Raw genomic sequence first — 20,389 nt, 5'->3', positions numbered from 1 at the left:
ACTCAAATTTACCTCCAAAACTGCCCCAGGGAGAACTGTTCCCACTCCAATCTTAGTCTGGGAACTTGAAGTCTAAAAAGAGCATTGTCATATTGCTCCAAACTGACTATTTGTTTTACTTCTAATATATTTTACATGCCCCAGTTAGTTACTGCATATGAAAATTGCACAGAACTCAGCTCTGAAATGTGTGCACTATCCTTCTAGTCCTGTAAGTCTTGCACTTGATTCAGCATTTCAGAGCATGGATCTGAGCCTGTAAGAACCAGGTGGGCTGTTTAGCCCAACCTCTTCTTGCTCTGTCTTGACCTTTCCTTTAGCTTGACAGTTCCCTGGGAAAAAGATCCAAGGGAAAAGCCTATTGTAGACAAGCCGCACATGCCTAGGCTAAAGTGCCTGGATCTCACTAATACAGAGCAGCAAACACTGCAGTTCAGTTGCATTTTGGGCTAGTATTTTAAATGTTACAAATATGGTCACACAGGAGGCAGTAAGAATGGGATCTGCTGGTTGATGGGCTAACCCAGCCACGGGAAAAGCTACTATCGCCGTCCTATAATTGTTTTCTCTCCTAGCAGGATTTGGAAGAGGAACCAGTGTGGTTAACTACGAAGATGAATCCTGGCACGATTATTGTTTCAAATGCACAAAGTGTGCCCGTGGTCTGGCCAACAAGCGCTTTGTTTGCCATAATGGAAAAATTTACTGTGCTGAGTGTCCCAAACGACTGTAAGGAGCAGACAGCAACTACTATAAAATGGATTTTAAAGGCCTGCTTTTCAAAATAGTCCTGGTAAAGGTGCAGGTTTTGCATGTTAAGAATTTTACCTTTTTCCATTTAAGCATAAAACAAACTAAAATAGCCTAAATATACCAGGTTTGACTTTTGAAGCTCCTGCAGCAAGAAAGCATGTACTGTTGCAAAAAGCTAACTTTGCTTTCAAGTAACTATTGGTGTAAAGGCCTGAAATGCCATTTAGATTTAGCATTAGAAATCCAAGTAGTACCATAATCTGTGTGTGGCTTAAACTAAAAAAAAAAAAAAGAAGCTCATTTTAAACTTGTTTAGTATACATTTATGCTCGGAACTTACATGAAGTGTTTTTGACAAGGCATGCACAAGCCTCAGCACCTTGGAAACAGAGATGCAAACATTGCACCCAGGATCAGAGAGATCCATTATTATGCTTTTACAAGTACAGGTACATATATATACATATATCACACCATTAACAGAAACTCAATATTAACTTTGCTTATCCTACCATACCAAAGCGCAGCAAGTGTATGGAGTGGCTTTCTCTTACATATAACAACATTTTGGCAGTACAACTTAGGTTTAGTTAAGTTTCCATAAACTTGTTTTGGTTATGATTTTTGCATGGTTTGTCAAAAGGTTTGCTCACTAGCTTTTTTTACATTATTGTTTAAATGAGGCCATCTACATATAATTATTAATCCATTAATAAGTAGTAAATCTTTCAACTACAGCAAAATGCATATGCATTTAGAAGTGCCTTAAAAATAGCTCAGATGACCATAGCTCTCCTATTATGTCAGTATATGTTTTATGATTTAATAAAAATGAGACTAGTGCCTGCTTGGAGTCATACAGTCTGGAAAACTGTTTTTTTTCTATTTTTCTGTCTTACATGAGTGACATCTTTTATGGCTGAGCTACTGCAATCAAGTCTGATGCCTTGACACAGCAAAGTAGAGAGTCAGCTGTTCTGCCATAGTGTCCTTAAATACACAAGGACCAAAGCAAGAATTTACATAAACTAAAAAAAAAAAAATACATAACTGACACTAGACCCTCTGCCAAGAACAACCTGTGTGGAAAAAAAACCCTTTGGAAAACACATGTACAGCAATAGTCCATACACAGTCTACTACCCTTCAGTGACCTGAATGCTGGTTTAAAGTTTTTTCTTTTTTCCTTCTCCATAGCAATGATAATACCATACAGAAATATTTATAAAACTGGATGCTACTACAGTCATTCCCTTTCATTCAAAAACACCTACCAGAAACAGCGAAATCTCTCAGGATAAACAGAAAGCAGCAGCTTGCTGTTTTTGTGATGGTTGCTGCTCCACAATGGCCACAGAACGCCGCTAGACTCACTGTTAGAACATAAAGATGCTCGTGCTACAAGTAAAAGGCAAAGGCTTGCAGTAAAAAGCAAGTTAAAGAATTCAACTGTTATGAAAAATCTTATACGCATGTACAAACACAGCAAAATCTAAAGGTGTTAGTACAAATACCTTTCCAACCACATAAATGCAATTACCAAAGAGGCTACTAGTTTTGGGAATCTGCAGTGTGCAGTAGTTAGAGAGCAGTACCAGAGCGCATCTCAGCACGGCAAGGGGTTGGAGACTCCTAGTAAGGTAATGTTTAGCATTACAGAAATAAAGCATTGTTCAACTGCAAAGTTTATTTAACAGTGCGCACATATTTACATAGAGCTGTAACAGACCATTCGACAAATAATATCAGCACAGAAAAAATATCAGCATCTTTGTTAGAGTGATTGTCTCTGCCTGAAATAACTATCATACAAAAATACATTTTTCTTTTTACCTAAGGCACTGCTCTAAAGTCTAAAACAGTTCTAACATATTCTGAATAGCAAATAGTGAGAGTAAGAAGGCTGAGGGTTTCCTATTGTAATTGCAGATGTTGAGGAAAGAATGCAGTTCCAGCAAAAACATTTGCATTTCACCACTGAAAATACAGCTGCCATTTGGATGCTTCATTTAAATTGAACTATCAGCCAATGGTTTATAGCAGGATTTGAGACAGCTATTCTTTAAATTAATCACTTATTTAGTATATCTATTACAGGAGACATAAGAACAAGACTGCAGTATTACTTTTAGTAGCAGTTTTCAGAAGATGCTTAGTTAATCTCTTCATGCTGTAAAAAGCAGGCAAGTTTAGGTTAAATAGATTACTTAATACAGGCTTTAGGGGAAGGGAAATATATATGCAGCTTGCAGTCAATGTTATAAAGCTAGAACAGGAACACTTAGAATAATTAACATTAACAAAACATGACTTCAATGGTCTAATACTGTTATGTACACAATAACATAATACTTACATGAGTGTAGATAAATAAATCAAAAGGAAAACATTTTTAAAAGCATGACATGTTAAACTGCGCTATGACAAACAAATCTAGGTATTCAACATTTTTTGTAATATTAGTGCATATCCTGTAAAATGTTTTGATGTTTTCCAATAGATTAAAACATATTAGTGATGACACAACACTGCATTTTGAAACTTTTGAACTTTCAACATTTTTGAAATATTCTGAAATTTGATGTTGGAAAATATGAATTTTTCCTTCTCGATTCAAAACAGAAGATACTCAATTATGCATTTTAAAATAGCATGTGAATGAAAGCGTACAGCTTTTTTCTAGAACATTGCAAATGGACTTGAGCTTTAACACACACTGAAAAAAGTCTTATTTCATCAAGTGCCATTTTAGGAATATCTAAAATCTGACCAGTAGCAAACTGGAAAGTCTGCAGTGGCACATTGCTGGATATTACTGGTATGAAAACAAAAAAGACTTAAACAGGTTAGCGTAAAGTCTGTAAGAGGGAAGTAAGTGATATTTAGACAAGGAAATCCTATCCAACAATTAACTAAACAAATGGAAAAGGAACATCAGCACAGTAGTCTCCCTGATATGTTTCAAGGTGCAAATCTAGAAGTTTGTCATCCCTCCCCTGATGTGTTTTTTTGTGTTTTTTTTTTTTCAAACTTGAAGATGGATAAAGGTAAACAAGCAGCTTTTCAAAACAAGGCCTTCGGTACTTGATAAAACACTGGATTACTGCAGTGCAATCAGATTATTTCCACGTCTCTAGTGTTCACAGTTCTGTCCAGAGAGCAAAGAAAAGAAAATGTTTAACCACCATACTGCATGTATTCTACATACATATATCATCACTGTCAGAGTCTACATCTGGGGGGGGGGGTAAGCACAGACCCACTTAGTAACTCACAGTCCAAAATCAGCATAGTAGCCTTTTTTTTTTTTTTTTTTAAATATGAGCACTTGTTTCCAAACACAATTCTTAAACCAGATTGTCTCAAAACACATTTACGTTCAAAATTAAAAGGCAACTCTTTCCTCACTAAGGAGTGAATGATCAGAAAAAAATGTGATCAGCAATATCACATTAAATCATTTTATTCCCACAGCCTACACAGTAGTGGCCCGGAGGAAAGTCTCAATATAGCTATGTCCGTAAGACCAAAACTCACAAGACGCAGAGTGACAGAGGAGACTCAGGAAACAGTTCAGTCTAGAAAAGTGCTACGCTTTAATCAAAAAAGGTGCTACACATCACTTAAAGAAAATGTGGATAGCAAGTCTTTGTTTTTTCCCCACTGTCATTTATTTCAACTCTTCATGCAGTCATTTATCTCGTGGACAGAGATCTCCTGCTGTGAGTACGCTCATTTGGGGTTTAGCTACAACAACAGAGCAGTTTAGTCTCATGAAAACTAGCATGCTGAAGCCTCTCTGACACACTGTGCTGTACTGCATCAGGGCCTGGGTTGGCGAGTACGTTTGGCTTCAGATGCAACCCTGTTTCTTTCAGAAAATTCTGAGTATCGTGTGTGTAGCTTTACTACTCCTCCCAAAATGCAATACAACCGTTTGTGGAATTCAAGGTTGGGGTTACACCCATCAGTGAAGTGAGAGACTGTTCTATGGTAAGTATAGAGGACAGCTAGTATCTTGCCAGAGCCTGAAAGACCTTTTAAGACCATGCAGATCAGCATCAAAAAGTTACAGAACATGCCTAGGAGTGGAAAGGGGAAAGCAGCCAGGTCTTGTCTGTAGAGTTACATCAGACACCTTTTAAACTGTTAGTATCTTCAAAAGTAACATGTGCCATTTAAGAAATTTTAGAAGAAGCCTAAAATACAACAGATGGGCTTGAGCGCTGGTAGAAGAAACAGGAGCTTCACAGGGGCTCAGCTTTGTCTTTGGAAGAGCCTTAATGTCAGGCCTTAGCTGCTGTATAGAGCAAATCCCTAAAAAGGCATCAGTTGGTGACTCCTTTTGACAGAATTCAAGTTAGAAGCACTAAAGAAGGAGCTTTCCCTCCAGTCTACACATTGGAAAAAGTGCCTTGAAAATAGGAAGCTGAAGTTAAGGCAAGGAGAATAAAAATGCAACAAAGTTAATTATCCAGCCAGAGGAGGGGATAGATAGGGAAATCAGCTTGGATTACCTGATGAAGAATCTATAGGTTTGGTCAAAGAATTCACTGCACCATCTTCCTCATAAGCCAATTTGGGACTAGAAGGTATTGTAGCAGCATCATTCAAGTTTTGATTACAGTTACCAGCAGAGAGGCTGTCTGAACTCAGTTTTGTTGACCTGGAATGTACTCCAACGTCAATAAACTCCTCAAAAGTCCATGAATCAGATTTTCCAGTAAGATTCTGAGTAAGTCCACTTGTATGATCAGCTTCATTAACACCCAACTTCACTGAGTCATCAATAACCATTTCTTTTGCAGGATGGCTGGAAAAAGCAAATGGATACTAGTATTACTATTTCCGGATATTTACTCTTTAGATTCATTACAGGCCAGCTGAATTAGCAGTCTACACAGCTTGCAAAGCACTGCATATCCTGAAGGGCATTCCTAGACGAGCTCCTCCAGCTGCCACATGGGATCTCCCATCCAAGAGCCAGTGGTGAAGAATGACCCACCAGCATATAACAACTTTTTACTATACTAATAACTTTCAGGTAAGGTCTGGCTCCAGAAATGATATGAAGAACCAGCAAGTTTAAAGCCCTCCTCTATTAAAATTGTATTTTAGCACTGTGCGTTTCTCCTCTTACTTAAAAAAAGAAGTTTTCAATGTCATTTCTAAACCTTTAGCATTTAGATGAGCAAATGGAACTAGCATAAGAGAACACATTTTCCACTATTACATAGAAATAAATTTATGTTTAAAGAGATAAAATTTGAAATACCAAAAAAAATCCCACTAAGGGAAGTTTCTGTTTTATCTGCTGTTTCAGCACAACTAGAATTGTTCTAGAGCTTTCTGTAGGCTATTCTTCCTTTTCAGTTTTGTCCTCCCTTCTCCTTGTTTAATATTTTGTTAATGAAAAGAACTGCTAGCTATTTCAATTGAAAACGTTTTCAAGCCAATACCATTCTTTATAAGTAACACTGCCATGTTGCTGGCTATGTGTCTCACTTCGCAAAGCCTGTACTGTCGACACGGTGCCATCTAAACAAACAATTACCCTGAGCTAACTGACTCTGCATGAACCTGCAAACTGACAGCATGTACACACCATGTGCCTAGAGCAAGCCAGAGAAATACCAGAAAACTAGTGGGGTGCAAAACTTGATCTAATGCTATGTACAGTAGTAAATTGAATTTAAACACAGAGGGATTTCTTGTGTGACAGATAACTGCTCTGACGATAAAACAGCCACCTACACAGACTCACCTGGAATCCTTTAATTCAGTAAAAAGTAGAGACCCGTCATCGCTTTTCAAATTGCTGCCATTCATAAATACTTCACTGGCCTTCAACTCTGACAAGTCTTGTTGCTCAAATTCTGTAGAGATCAAGCTATGTGCAGTCTGTAAACAAACCTCTGTCTCCCCCTTGACTTCCTGGGGTAAGTCAACGCCATTTAGCTTTCCTGGAAGTGTGTAGGAAAAAACAAAAACAGAGCTTCAGTAACAGATTTGCTGTTCTAAATGAATAAAATACAAGTGTCAAAATGACCTTTCCTAGCCAAAATTTGATGCACTCTCCTGTAGAGAAATTTATCTAAAGACAAGCTGTAACAACATGATTGTTGTTTTTCACCTTCAAAATACATTTGTAAAAAGAAAACATGCTGCCTGCATTTCACACAGAAATCATTTTGCATTTAATCATTTTGCATATCTTTTAAGGATTATATTATTATATTAATATTATAATAATATTATAACATTATTACTAGATATAATTAATATATAATAATATATTATATGAGCATATTATTATATATTAATTATACATAATACTATATTATTATTATATTTTATTATAAGGTTTATTCTATTATAACTGGCAACTATGTACTCTATTTAAGCAGAGATTCTGTGACATTTCTGGAATTTGTGTCTCAGTTCATCACAATGCTATAAATTGAGTGACATTTTAACACTGCTATAATATCACTGAGACGCTGGCAGCGACTTAGATCTGACTCATCAGATTTCTTTACCTGATTGACTGGTCTTCTCAAGTCCCAACTCTTCCTCCTCTTCAATATCCTCTCCCTCGATAACCTCGGAGGCAGACTTCCCTTCACTCTGCAACTGAATTCAGGAAGTGTTATTCACCATTGCTTGCTACCATCCAGCATTTCACAAATGGTTCGATCCTAGCTCTCATGCTACAGTCCAGAGGCTGACTGACAATCTGCATCCATGGCTGGGAAAGGAAGTCAACTAAGAGGGCTGCTGGAGTTAATTTTGAGTTTTCAGGTCACTCACCACAACGTGCTCTGCTGAGCTAGAGTCTGTAAAGAAACATGTGGGAGACCTGCTGCCCCCTCCTACCCATACACTATTCCTGAGTTTCCTTTCCCCTCACTTCTCCAAGGTGTGCACTAAGTATTTATTGGTTTTCAGCCATATGGAGATTTGAGTCTGCATATTGAATAGCCAGAAAAGGATGACTATTCCTCAATAAAATACTCATCATTTACCACAAACCTTAGGTCAGGGATCACTACACTAACAAAAATACATCCAGTTTACCACAGAAATCCAAAAGGGATTCCAAGATTTCCTTTAAGCAAACAGTTGAAGCCAGGAATGTAAGTTTTCTGGGAAAAAAAAGCCCAAGAAGAACAGGTAATGTTTAAAAAAAAACTCATTACCAATCAGTGGGTTTTGGAATTGATCTGCAAGTGGTAATGCCAGATCACATTGTTTCTATATGCCTAGAACAAAAACGCATCAAAGACTTTCGGTCTGAACAAGCAATGCAGAAGAATGTATACCATGGAAAGCTACTGAACATTATTCTAGCGTGCCAGAACTTTTACCCTCATATGGAAGCCAGTTTGTTCAAAGGTAACAGAGGAACATAGGCTACAAGACAAGGCCTTCTCTGGGAAGGGTCATTCTACAGATCTAAGCAAACAAGTACCTTGGATTCGTTTTGATCCGATTTTCGCGTTCTTTTCATTATTTCTTCAATTCTCTGTTAAAATGGGGAAAATATTTACAATGACAGAGTTTTATGTTTCAGCATTCTGGTTTAAATGTTCATCATATAAATCATCATATATTTCATAAATTTACTGCTTTACTCACTGTTGTTAAAGCTCACAAACCAGAGCTAGCTTTAGAAAAACCTACTACTTCTATTTAAACGCACCTGAGACAGTCTGCCTGCTCAGTTTATTTTAATACTAACACTTCAACGACTACTTCAGGCTGAGAAACCTTTCTGCTTTCAAAACAGCATACCTTTTTTCTTTCAAGCCTTTCCTGCATATTTTGCTGCATAATTCTCTCTCTTTCCAGCCGCTGTCTTTCAGCCTCTTCTTGAGCTTTTGCTTCAGCTTCTTCTCTCTGAAAACAAAGCAAGGCCAAAAAAAGAAAAAAAAAAAAAAAAAAGAAAAAAAGAGCATCTAATGTACAACTCATTTCCAAGAGTTAAAAGCAGAGCCGTTACAGAGGTTCTGGTTTAAGATAGACAGGAATAGCAGACAATCGCTATTTAATAGTACCATGCATTGCAGCTAAATGCCAATGATACAGTTACTGAAACAAAATTTATATTACTATGACATTTAAAAACTGACTTGAAAAGAAAAATAGTATTCACTTCTTTATTGCGATTACGCAAATGTTCTGGATGTTGTTTAGCTAGTCAGAGTTCAAATTATACTTCAGGATGAAGTTTTTCTAAGAAGGATAATTTATGAAGTAACAGGACAGCAACTGAATTCTGTATGTTGCAAGGTTAATTTAAAAATCTTGGCAGTCAGGTATAGTCTGCAAGATACTCTGTGCTGAGCATCGTCTGTTCCTTCTACACTGGAAAAGCTTTTCCACTAAGACTGGAAAGAAAATAAAAGCATATGACAATTAAGTGTTAACTACACTTAAGCAAGCTTTTAAAGAAATGTTCAGACACATTTCAATGCTGTCCATAAGATACAACTCTTTAAACATAAATCACTTCATTGTAAAGCTGCTTTGATTAATCTCATTTAAAGAAAGTCCACTTTCTTCCAAACAGTTTCCTTCACTTAGAAAGACGCCTTTGGAAAGGTACACATATCTTAGCTGTGGAAGACTATCTAGCAACTGGAAAAGCAGACTTGGAAACACTACCAATCTTTCTTTTTGCTCATCTGGAATCAGAGGAGGCTGGATGACTTTCCAAACAGACCATTTTCTTATAATCCACAGCGGTACAGTGGTAAAGTGGTCTCAGTACAAATACTTCTGTGTGTGAAAAGTAACATCCCAGATGGCTAAAAAAAAATTTTTGAAAACTTCCAAAGTATCTGCCTCTGTCCCACACCTGAATTCATCAAATGTTGAAAGAAAACACATACAACTAGGGCAAGGAAGAACTGCAAGATATTCTTTAAACCAATCTCTTGTCACGGACAAGATGAACTCTGCTTTACATCATTCCTCACAGAGATTTGTCAAAACTGTTCTATGAAAGAAAATGAAAGACAACCCCCTCAAAAACACACCAGCAGCTTTGTTCAAGGAACACAGTTGGAAGCGTACAAATAAACAGACCTGGTGTTGAAGCTCTGCAAGTTTTTCCTGCTCTTCTTGTTCTCGACGGATTCTTTCCTCTTCAGCTTGTCTTTGCTGTTCTTCATAAGCCGCTCTCTTTTCTTCCTCCTGTTTGCGGAGCTCCTCTTCCCGTCGTGCTTTTTCTTCAACTGCTCTCTTGGCCATTTCTTCTTCTCTGATTCTAGTGTTTCCAAGATACAGATTACTGACTGGGCATTTCGTTCTTTAAAAGTGTGCATGCATGTGAGACAGACTAGGAAAGCAAGAAAGTTTTAAGTTAGTCAGTCGTAGAATAATTGCATAATGATACTTTCTGCTGTGGAATTACAAATGCCACCATCCAGAGCAGTCAAAGGAAAAAGCAGAATAACTTCAAAGAAACTATCTATACATTTAAATGTTCTTTGCTGATTATGACAAGTCTAAAGCCACCTGTTCCAATAATGGAATGTTTGATTGAGAACTGGATTAAGAGACAACTATTTAATAAATACCACCTGCATCCAAAACATGAATGAAGCTCTCAATCACTGTCAAACAAATTTAGTCAGATTTTCTAAAACACTTTTTCTTCTATAGTCCTAGTTCCAGAGATATACTAGGTGTTTCACTGCCAGATCACGCAGATGTACACATCAGATCTAATCCAATAAGGGCATGATATATTTCTGATCTGTAGCAGACTCTGTTAAAGTTCATGACAGCTTTATACCCATGAGCAGAAAATAGACAAAATCTGATATTCCATAGTGTTCAGAGAAGCTCAGACAGGACCTTACTCAGACTTTACTCCATGACCTGGAGTAAAGTTAGTCAGCACAAAATTGTTATCGTTAACAACTTCTTTGTGATGAACCAAATGTATACTGATTTATTGCTTTGAATTAGTTGGCTACATTTCTTATCCAGATTTAGGATCACTAAAATGAGATCTAATGTACTCACTTCCTGAGTTCATCAAAGGAAAGTTTCATACAGAGAGGCTGATTATTTCAAGACAACAAAACAAATATAAATGACGTAAAAAACACATTCTAGATTTGAAGTAAAAGCAGTACTGGTGACTGTTAGGAAAAGGAAGCAGTGATTTGCACTGTGACTATGCATTACATATATACTGAGGTATAGATTAAGGATATACACAGCAATTTGTCCTACCTCGAATTTAACGCTTAGGAAAATGTGCAACTGAAGTGCCCATTTCAACCACACCCACCAAAGAAAACATTTCCTTCTCCTGAACTGTTACCTTTCCTCTTCCTCTCTCTGAATTCTTTCTTGGTCTTCACGCTCTCTTTGCTCTCGTGCCAGACGTCGTTTCTCTGCCAAGATTTTAGCAGCTTCTTCAGCTGTGGTGGTCCCTGCTACTGTTTTGCTACCTGATTCTGCAAAGTTTGAAAGAAATTACTGTTAAAAAGACCTAGCAACTTAAAATTAAGAAAGACATTATAACTGTTTTTTTTGGCCAACCAACCCACTAACTTTTAGATCAGCACTCATCACTCAGTAAGTATACTCTGTGTATAGAGGCCCACAAGAGCCAAAGGGCAGTCCTAAAGAGAAGGCAGCAGCGCACCAATATCTCACTAACACTGAGAAAACAAATCATTTCAACTACAGCGTTCCAGCCGTATTTCAGACAATACAGTTTAATGGTATTCTCCAATTACCATGGAACTTAAAAACATATTTCTAAAAAAGATGTTTTCATTCTAATACAATTAGAAACACTTAAAACTGAAGAAATACTGCTTCAGGAAATACATTTAACTTCCTTCTAATAAAACTGAATGCACATCTGTGATTATAAAAGGGAAATATGAAACAAGAGAAATTTAAAAATGAATAGCATTAACGCCTTTATATTTATAGGGTATCTTTGGATGCAAATAATCACCCATTTAATCTGGCGCTGAAAGCACATAGTAATGACTTCAGCAATATCATATTTTAGCAACAAATCCTTCTCCAGTTTACATAGAGATCAAAACAGCTCCAACCACCAGGTTAGTAGGTATTTATATAGCTCTGCGGTTTTTGTTTGTTCACCCTGCCTGGTGTTATGATGTCTGAACCTCAGAGATACTATTATAAATTAACATTAAAAAAAATAATCCCTTGCCACCCAGTTGCTCTCAATATATATTGAAAGAACTATGATTTTTATCAGTTATTCCCACTCTCTAAAAATAATACTGTTCTACCATAACTAGAGGTCATCTGAATATTCACTCTTGGTGTCAGTAGAGCAACAGAACCGTAACATTGGTCAGGATGTGTCTTCTTTTTAATATCTCACAAATTAGCACATAGATGTCTGCTTAAGTTTTAGAAAGCCTTCAAGCCAAGTTAATTTTAACGAACACTGACATCAGGGTTTTATCCATTATTTTGCTTCCAACCTAAAGACAAATCATTCAAAACACAATGCCATCATTAGGCACTTTAATACCTGAAAATCTGTTTAAATCCTGTGGACACGTAATCACTACCTGCAGCTATAGGGCATAACTCACTGAGTACACTCTTAATTGCTGAATCATAGTAGTGCTTTGTGCATAAAAATTGTTCTTGCAGTCCCAGGAAAAGGATTACAGCACTGAGAGAGGGCAGTCACAGAAGAGTTTTCTGATAGTTAGGTTTACCCAATGCTGAAACTGAAGCACCTCCCCAGAATGCACATTGCATCTTATCTGGGCAAAAATACAGTTATATCGGTACAAACAAGAATCCAACCACGATGCTTCTAAATCTAAGCTCAGCCAAAAGGGAACCTCCTCCACCTCCTCCTCAAGTACGAAAGATTGGCTCCTTGCGGTTGTGAGAACTATTAGCAGAATCCGCCTACTCACGACTTGCATGAACTAAGTGTTCTTCTTTCTATATTCTGCAAATTTTTCACTTAAAGGGGGGGGGGGGGGGGTTCATTTAGTGTTGCCAGTATACAACCCTAAAGAAAATCAAAATGCCTCTCTTCTTCTCTACCACTCAAGTGTCTTGCCAGTTTAGACACTTTTTACATCAAAGGCCATCTTCCATTATGCACTTGCACAGCAACCAGCACAGCAGCCCTATTTCGGCACTACAGGAATCTCAATGATATCAAAATTGGTTGACATTTACTGTCAGATTTAACTCTTTCCCCCATCAAACCTGAACCTAAAACAGATAAATTAATTCTCAGCAGGAAGCCTAACGGCTTTAGGCTTTTCAGGTATAGGTTTTAGGATTATAACATGGTAATAACAGCTTGAAATACTATGAATACCTGGTATCAAAAATGACAGAATTAGTCAAAAAAATATTCAGAATACCACAGGTATGGAAAGAACAGGGCGGGGGGGAGCATAAAAACAAAGTGTAGGAGACCTCAAGTCTATGAAAGATCTTTCTATTGCATTTTTACTGCTGAAACTTTACTGACACTTTCCATACGGTTACTTCAATAGTGCTTTCAGGCCCATGTGCCCTTTGTAGTCTGTTTCCATAGGGCTGGACGTGGGACTTCCCAACATCATGGCTAACATGCCTTAAGAATATTATTCCAGAGTTTTATACTCAGCTCCTCAGCTCCATTTTCATTGTACTCCCAACTATCATTATTGGTAAGAACTGTCTTTTTCTCAAAGGACATTTTCATGATAGAAAGGTGAAGAGGGAAACAGGTAAGAGAGATGTCTCAGAACATTTGTAAAATGCATCTAAAGGACTAATAGCTGATCTGTCGGTCTTACTTAGTTCTAGCCTGTGGTTTAATAGCAAAGAGCTGCTTTTAAGATTCTTGCAGCCATTAGGAATACAGACTGCTCTAAGTAGTTCCTCTCCAGCAGTATTATCCTGCCAGCTGAGTAGAAAGGACACAGGAAATCTTTAACTTAAGAAGAGGTGGAAGTTGAATCTCCTCCTCTTCTCCCATTAATCAGGATTTTCTTTTTAATTTTTTTTAACAAGGTGGAAAGAATACTACACAGATCTACTCTGTGAGGAGAAACTGGTGTCAGTTCATCACCGGACTGTTATTTTCTAGCCTGACAGCAAGAGCACAGATGTGTTTGTGCTGTACTATTAGTTGGAGACACGGAGGATTCCAGATCATTTCAAGGCAAGTCATGTATTCACAGTTAATCTAGGAATCACATCGCAAAGCCTTCACTACTTAGATAGAAAAGAAGCGAGGCTCCATGATAGTTTATTACCTATCATCACGCATAAGGTGAGAGCTCATGAAGGAGCACTTATGCTTAAAGTTGAAACAAGCCTTTTAACTCTCAAAGAAGCTGCGAAAGGCTGCTGCCAGAAATGACAACTGCTCCGAGTCACTGAAAAATAAAAAAGTGTTTTACTGCAGAACAGTGTATTTTAGTATGAAGACACAAAGAGCAAGACAAAGACTTGATTGCCGTCTGTCAGCAACAGGCAATCAAGCTTAGTTTGAGGGCGAAGAGATGGTATGAAGACAGAAGTACATAAAGCTGAAATTAGGTTGAACCTACAAGACCTGGAGACTGATTTGCTGTATGCCATTGGTGTGCTTTGATTTCAGAAGCTGCCTGGAATATGGTATTGCCCCAACCCACAAGGTAAACTGTCTACACAGATGTCCATTATTAGTTCCTTTTCTTCATTATCTATTGCACACACTGTGACAAGTGAAAGCAACTTTTTTTTTTTATAAGAGCAAAGATTTTGCCTCTCTCAGCAATATTGCATTGTACCGAAACATTGAAAAAGATAAACCAAATCATATCTAGGTTCAAGAACATGGCCACAATTTCCTCATATGTGCCAAAGATGAAGAGCTTCACCCAGCCCCATTACGAACCACTACAAAGATGGCTAGCTTGGAGATTAGCAATAAAATAAAATGGAAACAGATAAACTGGGCTAATACAGCTCCAGAAGTCAGTGCAGACAGGAGACAGGTGGAGCATCCAAGGAACAAGGACAGGTGTTCTTGTTCCAGAACAACTGGAAGATACAGGAATAGGACATGTTACAGAGGTTTCAACCAACTGCTGACAATTGATTATGCCCTCTCTGAGGCATGCAAGACATTTATCACAGTGTGCATCGAGAGATGGACATCCTGACTGCAAAGATGGATGACGTGACACTGAAGATGCATATGCAACTCATAGTAACATTGACATTTGACTACAATATCTGAGCTTCCTTCTACAGGAACATATGCTCAAAGAACCATACCATAAATGAGTTCTTCTGGTGACTAATAGTATTTCACATCTGACATCAAGTAGTGTCAGGAAGTGTCTCAAAAATCACAGATAACTGTAGCAGCTGAGGAATGCACAACAGGAACTGTACATGCAGTAACGTGCAGCAAGCATATGTTCCCACTTACCTTATTTCTGAAGGATTTTCACCCTCAGTACTGCCCACTGGCTGTAGTTTAAACTCCAGAGATCCCACCTTTTCCTCTTAAGTCTCCCCTAAGTCCTTCTCCACAGAGTAATGCCTGCAAGACCTCATCAGAAGGCTCTCCCAGACTCTGTTCTGGAGATGGCACATGGTGTTCTTCCAGTAAGAGGGACAGAGGCTGTGCTTACTTGGCACAATGAAAAGGACTAGGAGACTAATTGTTTATCCAGTATACGCCTCTCCTTAATCTACCACAGTAATTTCTCAGCGTGATACATTCACTGACCACTTTTTCCCTGAGGCAGCATGTTCACTGGAATCCACACTGAGGCAGCCTTCTAGCTTTGTGAGAATTGGCTCTCAGACAGAGATGTACCAATAGTTGATTTCTTCCCACAAGCAAGTTTCTACACAAGCAATTAGAAGAACTATTGAATGGATTGAAAGACCTTTGTATAGTTTAAATATTGACTTTGCAAGCCTCAAGCTAACAGATCTCTCAACTATTATACCTGAAGTCCAGAAGGCGAACAGGATTTCTATTTTTCTTAAAGTTATACTATAAGCAGTAATACTGAAAGCTCCTGACTTAAGTCTTCAATCACCAAGTTGAATAAACCGACTATTGCACTAAAATCCACTACCACATAAAACTACTATATAAGTAATCATGTAATCACTATATAAGTAATCACAGCTTCCACCTTATAGCATCCTTATCTCCAGTGGTCTGTCTCCTGAATGAATTATTTCATCAGTTTTAATATATGCTGGAGATGTCTTCAATAAGAGTCTCAGTCATGGAGATACACTCACCTTCTTTGGTCTTTGTGCTAGCTGCTACTGCATCCCTGTCCAAGGCTGGTGAAGCACCTTGCTCTTGTCCCATTCCTTCTGTGCTCTTTTCCTTTGGTTTGCTCTCTGCTTCACTCTTCTTTTTGGTAATGTTTATAACACCTGGTGTGAGAGGTGGACGTTGGATGGGTGCTGGTTTAGAGACCGGAGTAGGAGATGGTGGCCTTTGTTTTGATATACTAGGTGAAGGTGGGCGAGTCTTCTGTCTGCTGAAGTAAAGAATATTTTTCAGGGATAACAGCAAAAACCTCAAATACGCAACAGAGGACAGTGGTCTAGTTTGTATTATGTACCTTGCTTTTAAAAATAAATACATACACAAATACTGTTGCCTTCCTCATAAACCTTAAACAGAGGATTCTGAAATACCCTGGGCACCTGGGCTAACATCCAAACAGGTCTTTTAGACCAGTTCTGCTTTTACTCCATGTCAAGGATAAACCTTGTGATTCCAGTCTAAGGAATTCCTACCGTAATACAGGTATACTGACTTATTCAGAAGCTCGCACACTTCCTATTGGTTTCAGTGCAAAGATCGTACAAAAAAACAGGAGTATTTTGTCTGCACAAAGGAGACAAAGGCTTAAGTAAGTGCTGCATTCCTCAGTGTGCAAAAAAAGAGAAATCAGACCACAAGCGAAATCCTTGTGTATATCAACACGGTGTAGCATAGGTCATCTGAATTCCAACAGCACAGCTTTCTTTGAGACAGGAAGCAGCCTTCATTTTGTTCTGAATAAGCTATTTAACCAGGACACATACCTAACTGTAGAAGGTGATGGAGGACGCTTCACCAAATTAGCAGGAGAAGGGGATCTTCTACGGGCAGACACAGATGGTGAGGGAGGGCGTCTTAACCCAGAACCTGGGGATGGTTTTTCCATCTCTGATTTCTAAGAAGATATGTAAGAATCAAATAATGCTCACTCTAGGATACATTAAAGACAGGGTAGCTGCTACCACAACAAACATACAACTCCTCAAAAACATGTACTTTACATTTCCTTTATGTTCCAAAATACAGACCCAGTCAGCACGTTACCTAAATGAAACTTTAGGAACCATAAGAAGAAAACAGCTTGCCATTAAGATACCAGAGAGACCAAGGACCATAAAATTCCAACTCAATTTCAATACTATGTTTTTGAAGCACACACTATCAGACATCTCAATAACAAAGCAGACAAATCCTGAGCTGTTCCAAACCCCCGGATTAATACAAACCTAATTCCTGTGGATTTTCAACAAACCTGGGTTGAATCTGGTGAACTTGCATCAGATGAAGGTACAGAGGGCTTCAATCTGTCGATGCTACGACTGCGCACGGGCACTTTAGGAGTTGGGACTGGGGAACTGATGGAACTGGCTGAAGCTGAACGAGGACAGAGGTGAGATTCTATAAAAGTTAGGAATTTGACAAGACAAAACAAGAACCAAGTGCACAGCATAAGAATAGGAGAAAAGAGGAAAAAAGAGAGAAAGAAAGATTGTGTGTGTTAGAAACCATACAGAGAAACATCACAGGAAGTGCACATTGCAATGGGTCATGGACACAGACACCACCACCACACGATTAGTACTTTGGAAGCAACAGCACTAAGAATAAAACCATTCTGAAAGCAGAGTCTGAAGTAGATAAAAATAAAATGCTTTTCCAAACATTGCCTAAATTTGCAATACACCAGTATTACTTTCATTTCAGTCAAGATGCATCTCATCACAAATACTTCAGAACAGTTTTAATGGCTTAGCATGATTCTTTACAAGTTCTTCATTCAAATTTTAAGTACATTCCCCCCATACTCATGGAGGAAAACTTCCTTCTTTTCACAACGTACTTACAAGGCAGCATTACCTTAGGAATCTGAGAATTACTTCACAAACTTTTCTTGTGAAATAAGCATTTATGCAACAGTATTTTATTCTGCTTTGCCTCTCTGACCCCTTTATTACTATATATGTGCACCCTTTATCCACGTTAACAAATCAAATTTAAGTGGCGTAAAATAAACATATAAGAGAGAAGAGTCAACTGTTAAACTAAAATAGCTTTTCTATCTTAGGTGTCAATCTCTTCACAAATAATACAATATTGAAAGAAACTATATCTTCTAATTACTTCTTTTACTAAAATAATCATAGATGGACAAGCATACATATATGTAAAAATCTACTTCTGAAATTAGACAAGTGATTCTTCTAGAGTATGAACAAATTGTGACAGATGCCAGCACTTAATTTTGTAACTTTATGGAAAATACATTTTATTTTTATATTTGCAGCATTTGTGGAAGGAGAACTGCATTCTGTTTGTGCTTAGTTTGTGCTAAAGCACAGGTAGGTTTCTACCAAAAAGAAGAAAGTATTTCTAAGTAAACTGATAAGAATGTAAAAGTTATCTTTAATTCAGCAATAGTGAATAAGTCACATGCTGTCAGTAATGGTGAAAAAGATGGTATTTCCCCACGACATGATCTGAAATATTCATGGTAAAATAAAAGTGGCACATAGATAGCTGCGCAAAAACATGACCACTGACTATGAACCAAAAACCTGATTATTACACAAGGGGAGCAGTGCAGAAATGTTGCCGTTAACAAGGACCAAGTTAAGTGGCATAAGATTAAAAAAAAAAAAAAGATGGAAGAATATACTAAAGAAATGAGCAAAACTGGGAATGCAAGTTATAAGGTAAGAGAGGAGAAAGGACTCCACATTGGTTCCATACAAATATTTACCGGGGCATACTTAACACCAGTAACAATTGTAAGATGTGGAATGCAGCTCGGCCTTCCTTGCAACAGAACATGATGTAGAGATTCTTTTGCTAGTACTAAGCTGAGCCACTGTGTGAGCTTACTAGCTCAGTCTGGAGCAGTGTAAAATTACTTGGGCCAGACAGAGTTTCTCCACTATCTTCTCTTTCTGCTATGCCACTACTCCTAGTCGTCCTGAGTGGAGCCAGCTCAGGGCTCCTGCACTTACGTTAAGACAACCCCTTTGCCATGTTTGTACAAGAGTTTCTCCCCCTAAAGAAATTTAGGCCTTGAACTTCTTTCAGCCTCCTTTGAAATGATATATATATTTATTCTTCCCTTTTGTTAGTTTCCTAGCACTGCTCTCTGACTAGTATTTCTCAGATTCATTTGAGTATACACCCAAATGCAGATCTCCAAGTCAGTTAAAAAAACAAAAAAGGAAAAAAACAAAACAAATATCAGAATTTTGGTTCTCCACAAACCAAGTAAACTGGCACTGTTTAAGTTTTAAAAGCCAGTGTTTTCCTCTGGTTTTACTAAATAAACATGGAACATAGCATATGAATCGGTTGTCACTGACCAAAGAAAATATTGGATAAATAATATTATACATAAGCATACATTAACTGTCTGATTCAGACTGAAACACAGCAGTTAGCAACTATCATGTTAAGCTCTTGCTTGAAGAATGACTGCAAAAAACTTTCACTTTGCTGCCCTCCTGTTACCTGAGGGATCTTGTCCATCAGCCGATAAGGTAGCAGCACTTTTACTCCTAGCTAAGGATGCCTGTGTAGGGGCGAGGAGGCGACTGATAACGCTACTGTCCAGAGGACTGACCTGGGAGCGGCGAGCTAAATGATGGGAACAAATCAAAAAGGATCCAACATGAAATCATATAATGAAAAAGACAAGCAGTACAAAGCAAAGGAGGTTTGTGAGCATTGTTGCAAATCATAGCAGTTTTAGAAGAAAAACACTGAAGTCATGGAGAGAGAAATCCAAACTAATAGCACAGAAAGAATAAACACTGCAATCTCTTATGCTGCACTTGTCCTCGGCTTGCTTAATACCAATCCATTTAATACATAGAGACAGATGCATACAACAGGGATGAATGCTGAAGTCAGTCAAAATATGAAAAGTTTTTGACCCAGCTCTTCAGAGCTATACACTCTAGATTGCAAGAGAGGTTATTCTGACATAAACAGAAGGCTTTCAAGCCAAAGTGAATGGTTATCATCAGGCGTCATTTGCACAGACAAATGGACAGCACTCATCATTCTCTCAAACAGGAAAGATTCTGAAAAAGAATAATGTTTTTTCCCACTGTTGGCAACAGCTGCTAAAAAGGAAAGTTTCAGAATTGTTAAAGGGAAAAAAAAGTTAGAAAAGTTGCTAGTCTTCTGCTTTAGAAAGAGCCCCTAGAAAAAAGAGGTATTTGTAACCTAGTGGGGAATACACAGAACGAAGGAGACTGAAGTGAAAGCAGGTTTCCCCCATCATTCGCATGCAGAAAGTTTAGACCAGCAGCGGGACCAGAGAAGTTGCTA

The 20,389-nt window shown here is 38.0% G+C and overlaps 2 protein-coding genes across 16 annotated transcripts in view; one reads left to right on the top strand and one right to left on the bottom strand.

Annotated features, from left to right (window-relative positions):
• The window catches only part of FHL1 (four and a half LIM domains 1), a 32,290-nt gene extending 30,684 nt beyond the window's left edge, over nucleotides 1-1,606 (top strand). For 4 of the 7 annotated variants that reach the window (XM_080553683.1, XM_080553686.1, XM_080553687.1 and 1 more), the window contains exon 6: nucleotides 576-1,606. In XM_080553683.1, the coding sequence (XP_080409809.1) occupies nucleotides 576-733 (158 nt within the window). In that variant the 3' untranslated portion in view covers nucleotides 734-1,606. The remainder of the gene's footprint in view (nucleotides 1-575) is intronic. The other 3 variants (XM_080553682.1, XM_080553688.1, XM_080553685.1) reach the window with 1 other exon arrangement.
• The window catches only part of MAP7D3 (MAP7 domain containing 3), a 48,616-nt gene continuing 28,800 nt past the window's right edge, over nucleotides 574-20,389 (bottom strand). For 2 of the 9 annotated variants that reach the window (XM_080553673.1, XM_080553678.1), the window contains 11 exons: nucleotides 19,565-19,690; nucleotides 17,328-17,473; nucleotides 16,840-16,970; nucleotides 16,039-16,286; nucleotides 11,093-11,228; nucleotides 9,844-10,024; nucleotides 8,548-8,652; nucleotides 8,225-8,278; nucleotides 7,293-7,386; nucleotides 6,518-6,716; nucleotides 4,024-5,566 (listed from right to left, as the gene is read on the bottom strand). In XM_080553673.1, coding sequence (XP_080409799.1) covers nucleotides 5,257-5,566; nucleotides 6,518-6,716; nucleotides 7,293-7,386; nucleotides 8,225-8,278; nucleotides 8,548-8,652; nucleotides 9,844-10,024; nucleotides 11,093-11,228; nucleotides 16,039-16,286; nucleotides 16,840-16,970; nucleotides 17,328-17,473; nucleotides 19,565-19,690 — 1,730 coding nt within the window. In that variant the 3' untranslated portion in view covers nucleotides 4,024-5,256. Of the gene's footprint in view, nucleotides 3,902-4,023; nucleotides 5,567-6,517; nucleotides 6,717-7,292; nucleotides 7,387-8,224; nucleotides 8,279-8,547; nucleotides 8,653-9,843; nucleotides 10,025-11,092; nucleotides 11,229-16,038; nucleotides 16,287-16,839; nucleotides 16,971-17,327; nucleotides 17,474-19,564; nucleotides 19,691-20,389 lie in introns of those variants that run through there. The other 7 variants (XM_080553676.1, XM_080553679.1, XM_080553677.1 and 4 more) reach the window with 5 other exon arrangements.

This window comes from Anser brachyrhynchus, assembly GCF_964034855.1.
Source record: "Anser brachyrhynchus genome assembly, chromosome: 13".
Taxonomy (NCBI): Eukaryota; Metazoa; Chordata; class Aves; order Anseriformes; family Anatidae; genus Anser; species Anser brachyrhynchus.
Note: the sequence above shows the minus strand (reverse complement) of the source record. Positions and strands in the feature narration are given on the sequence as shown.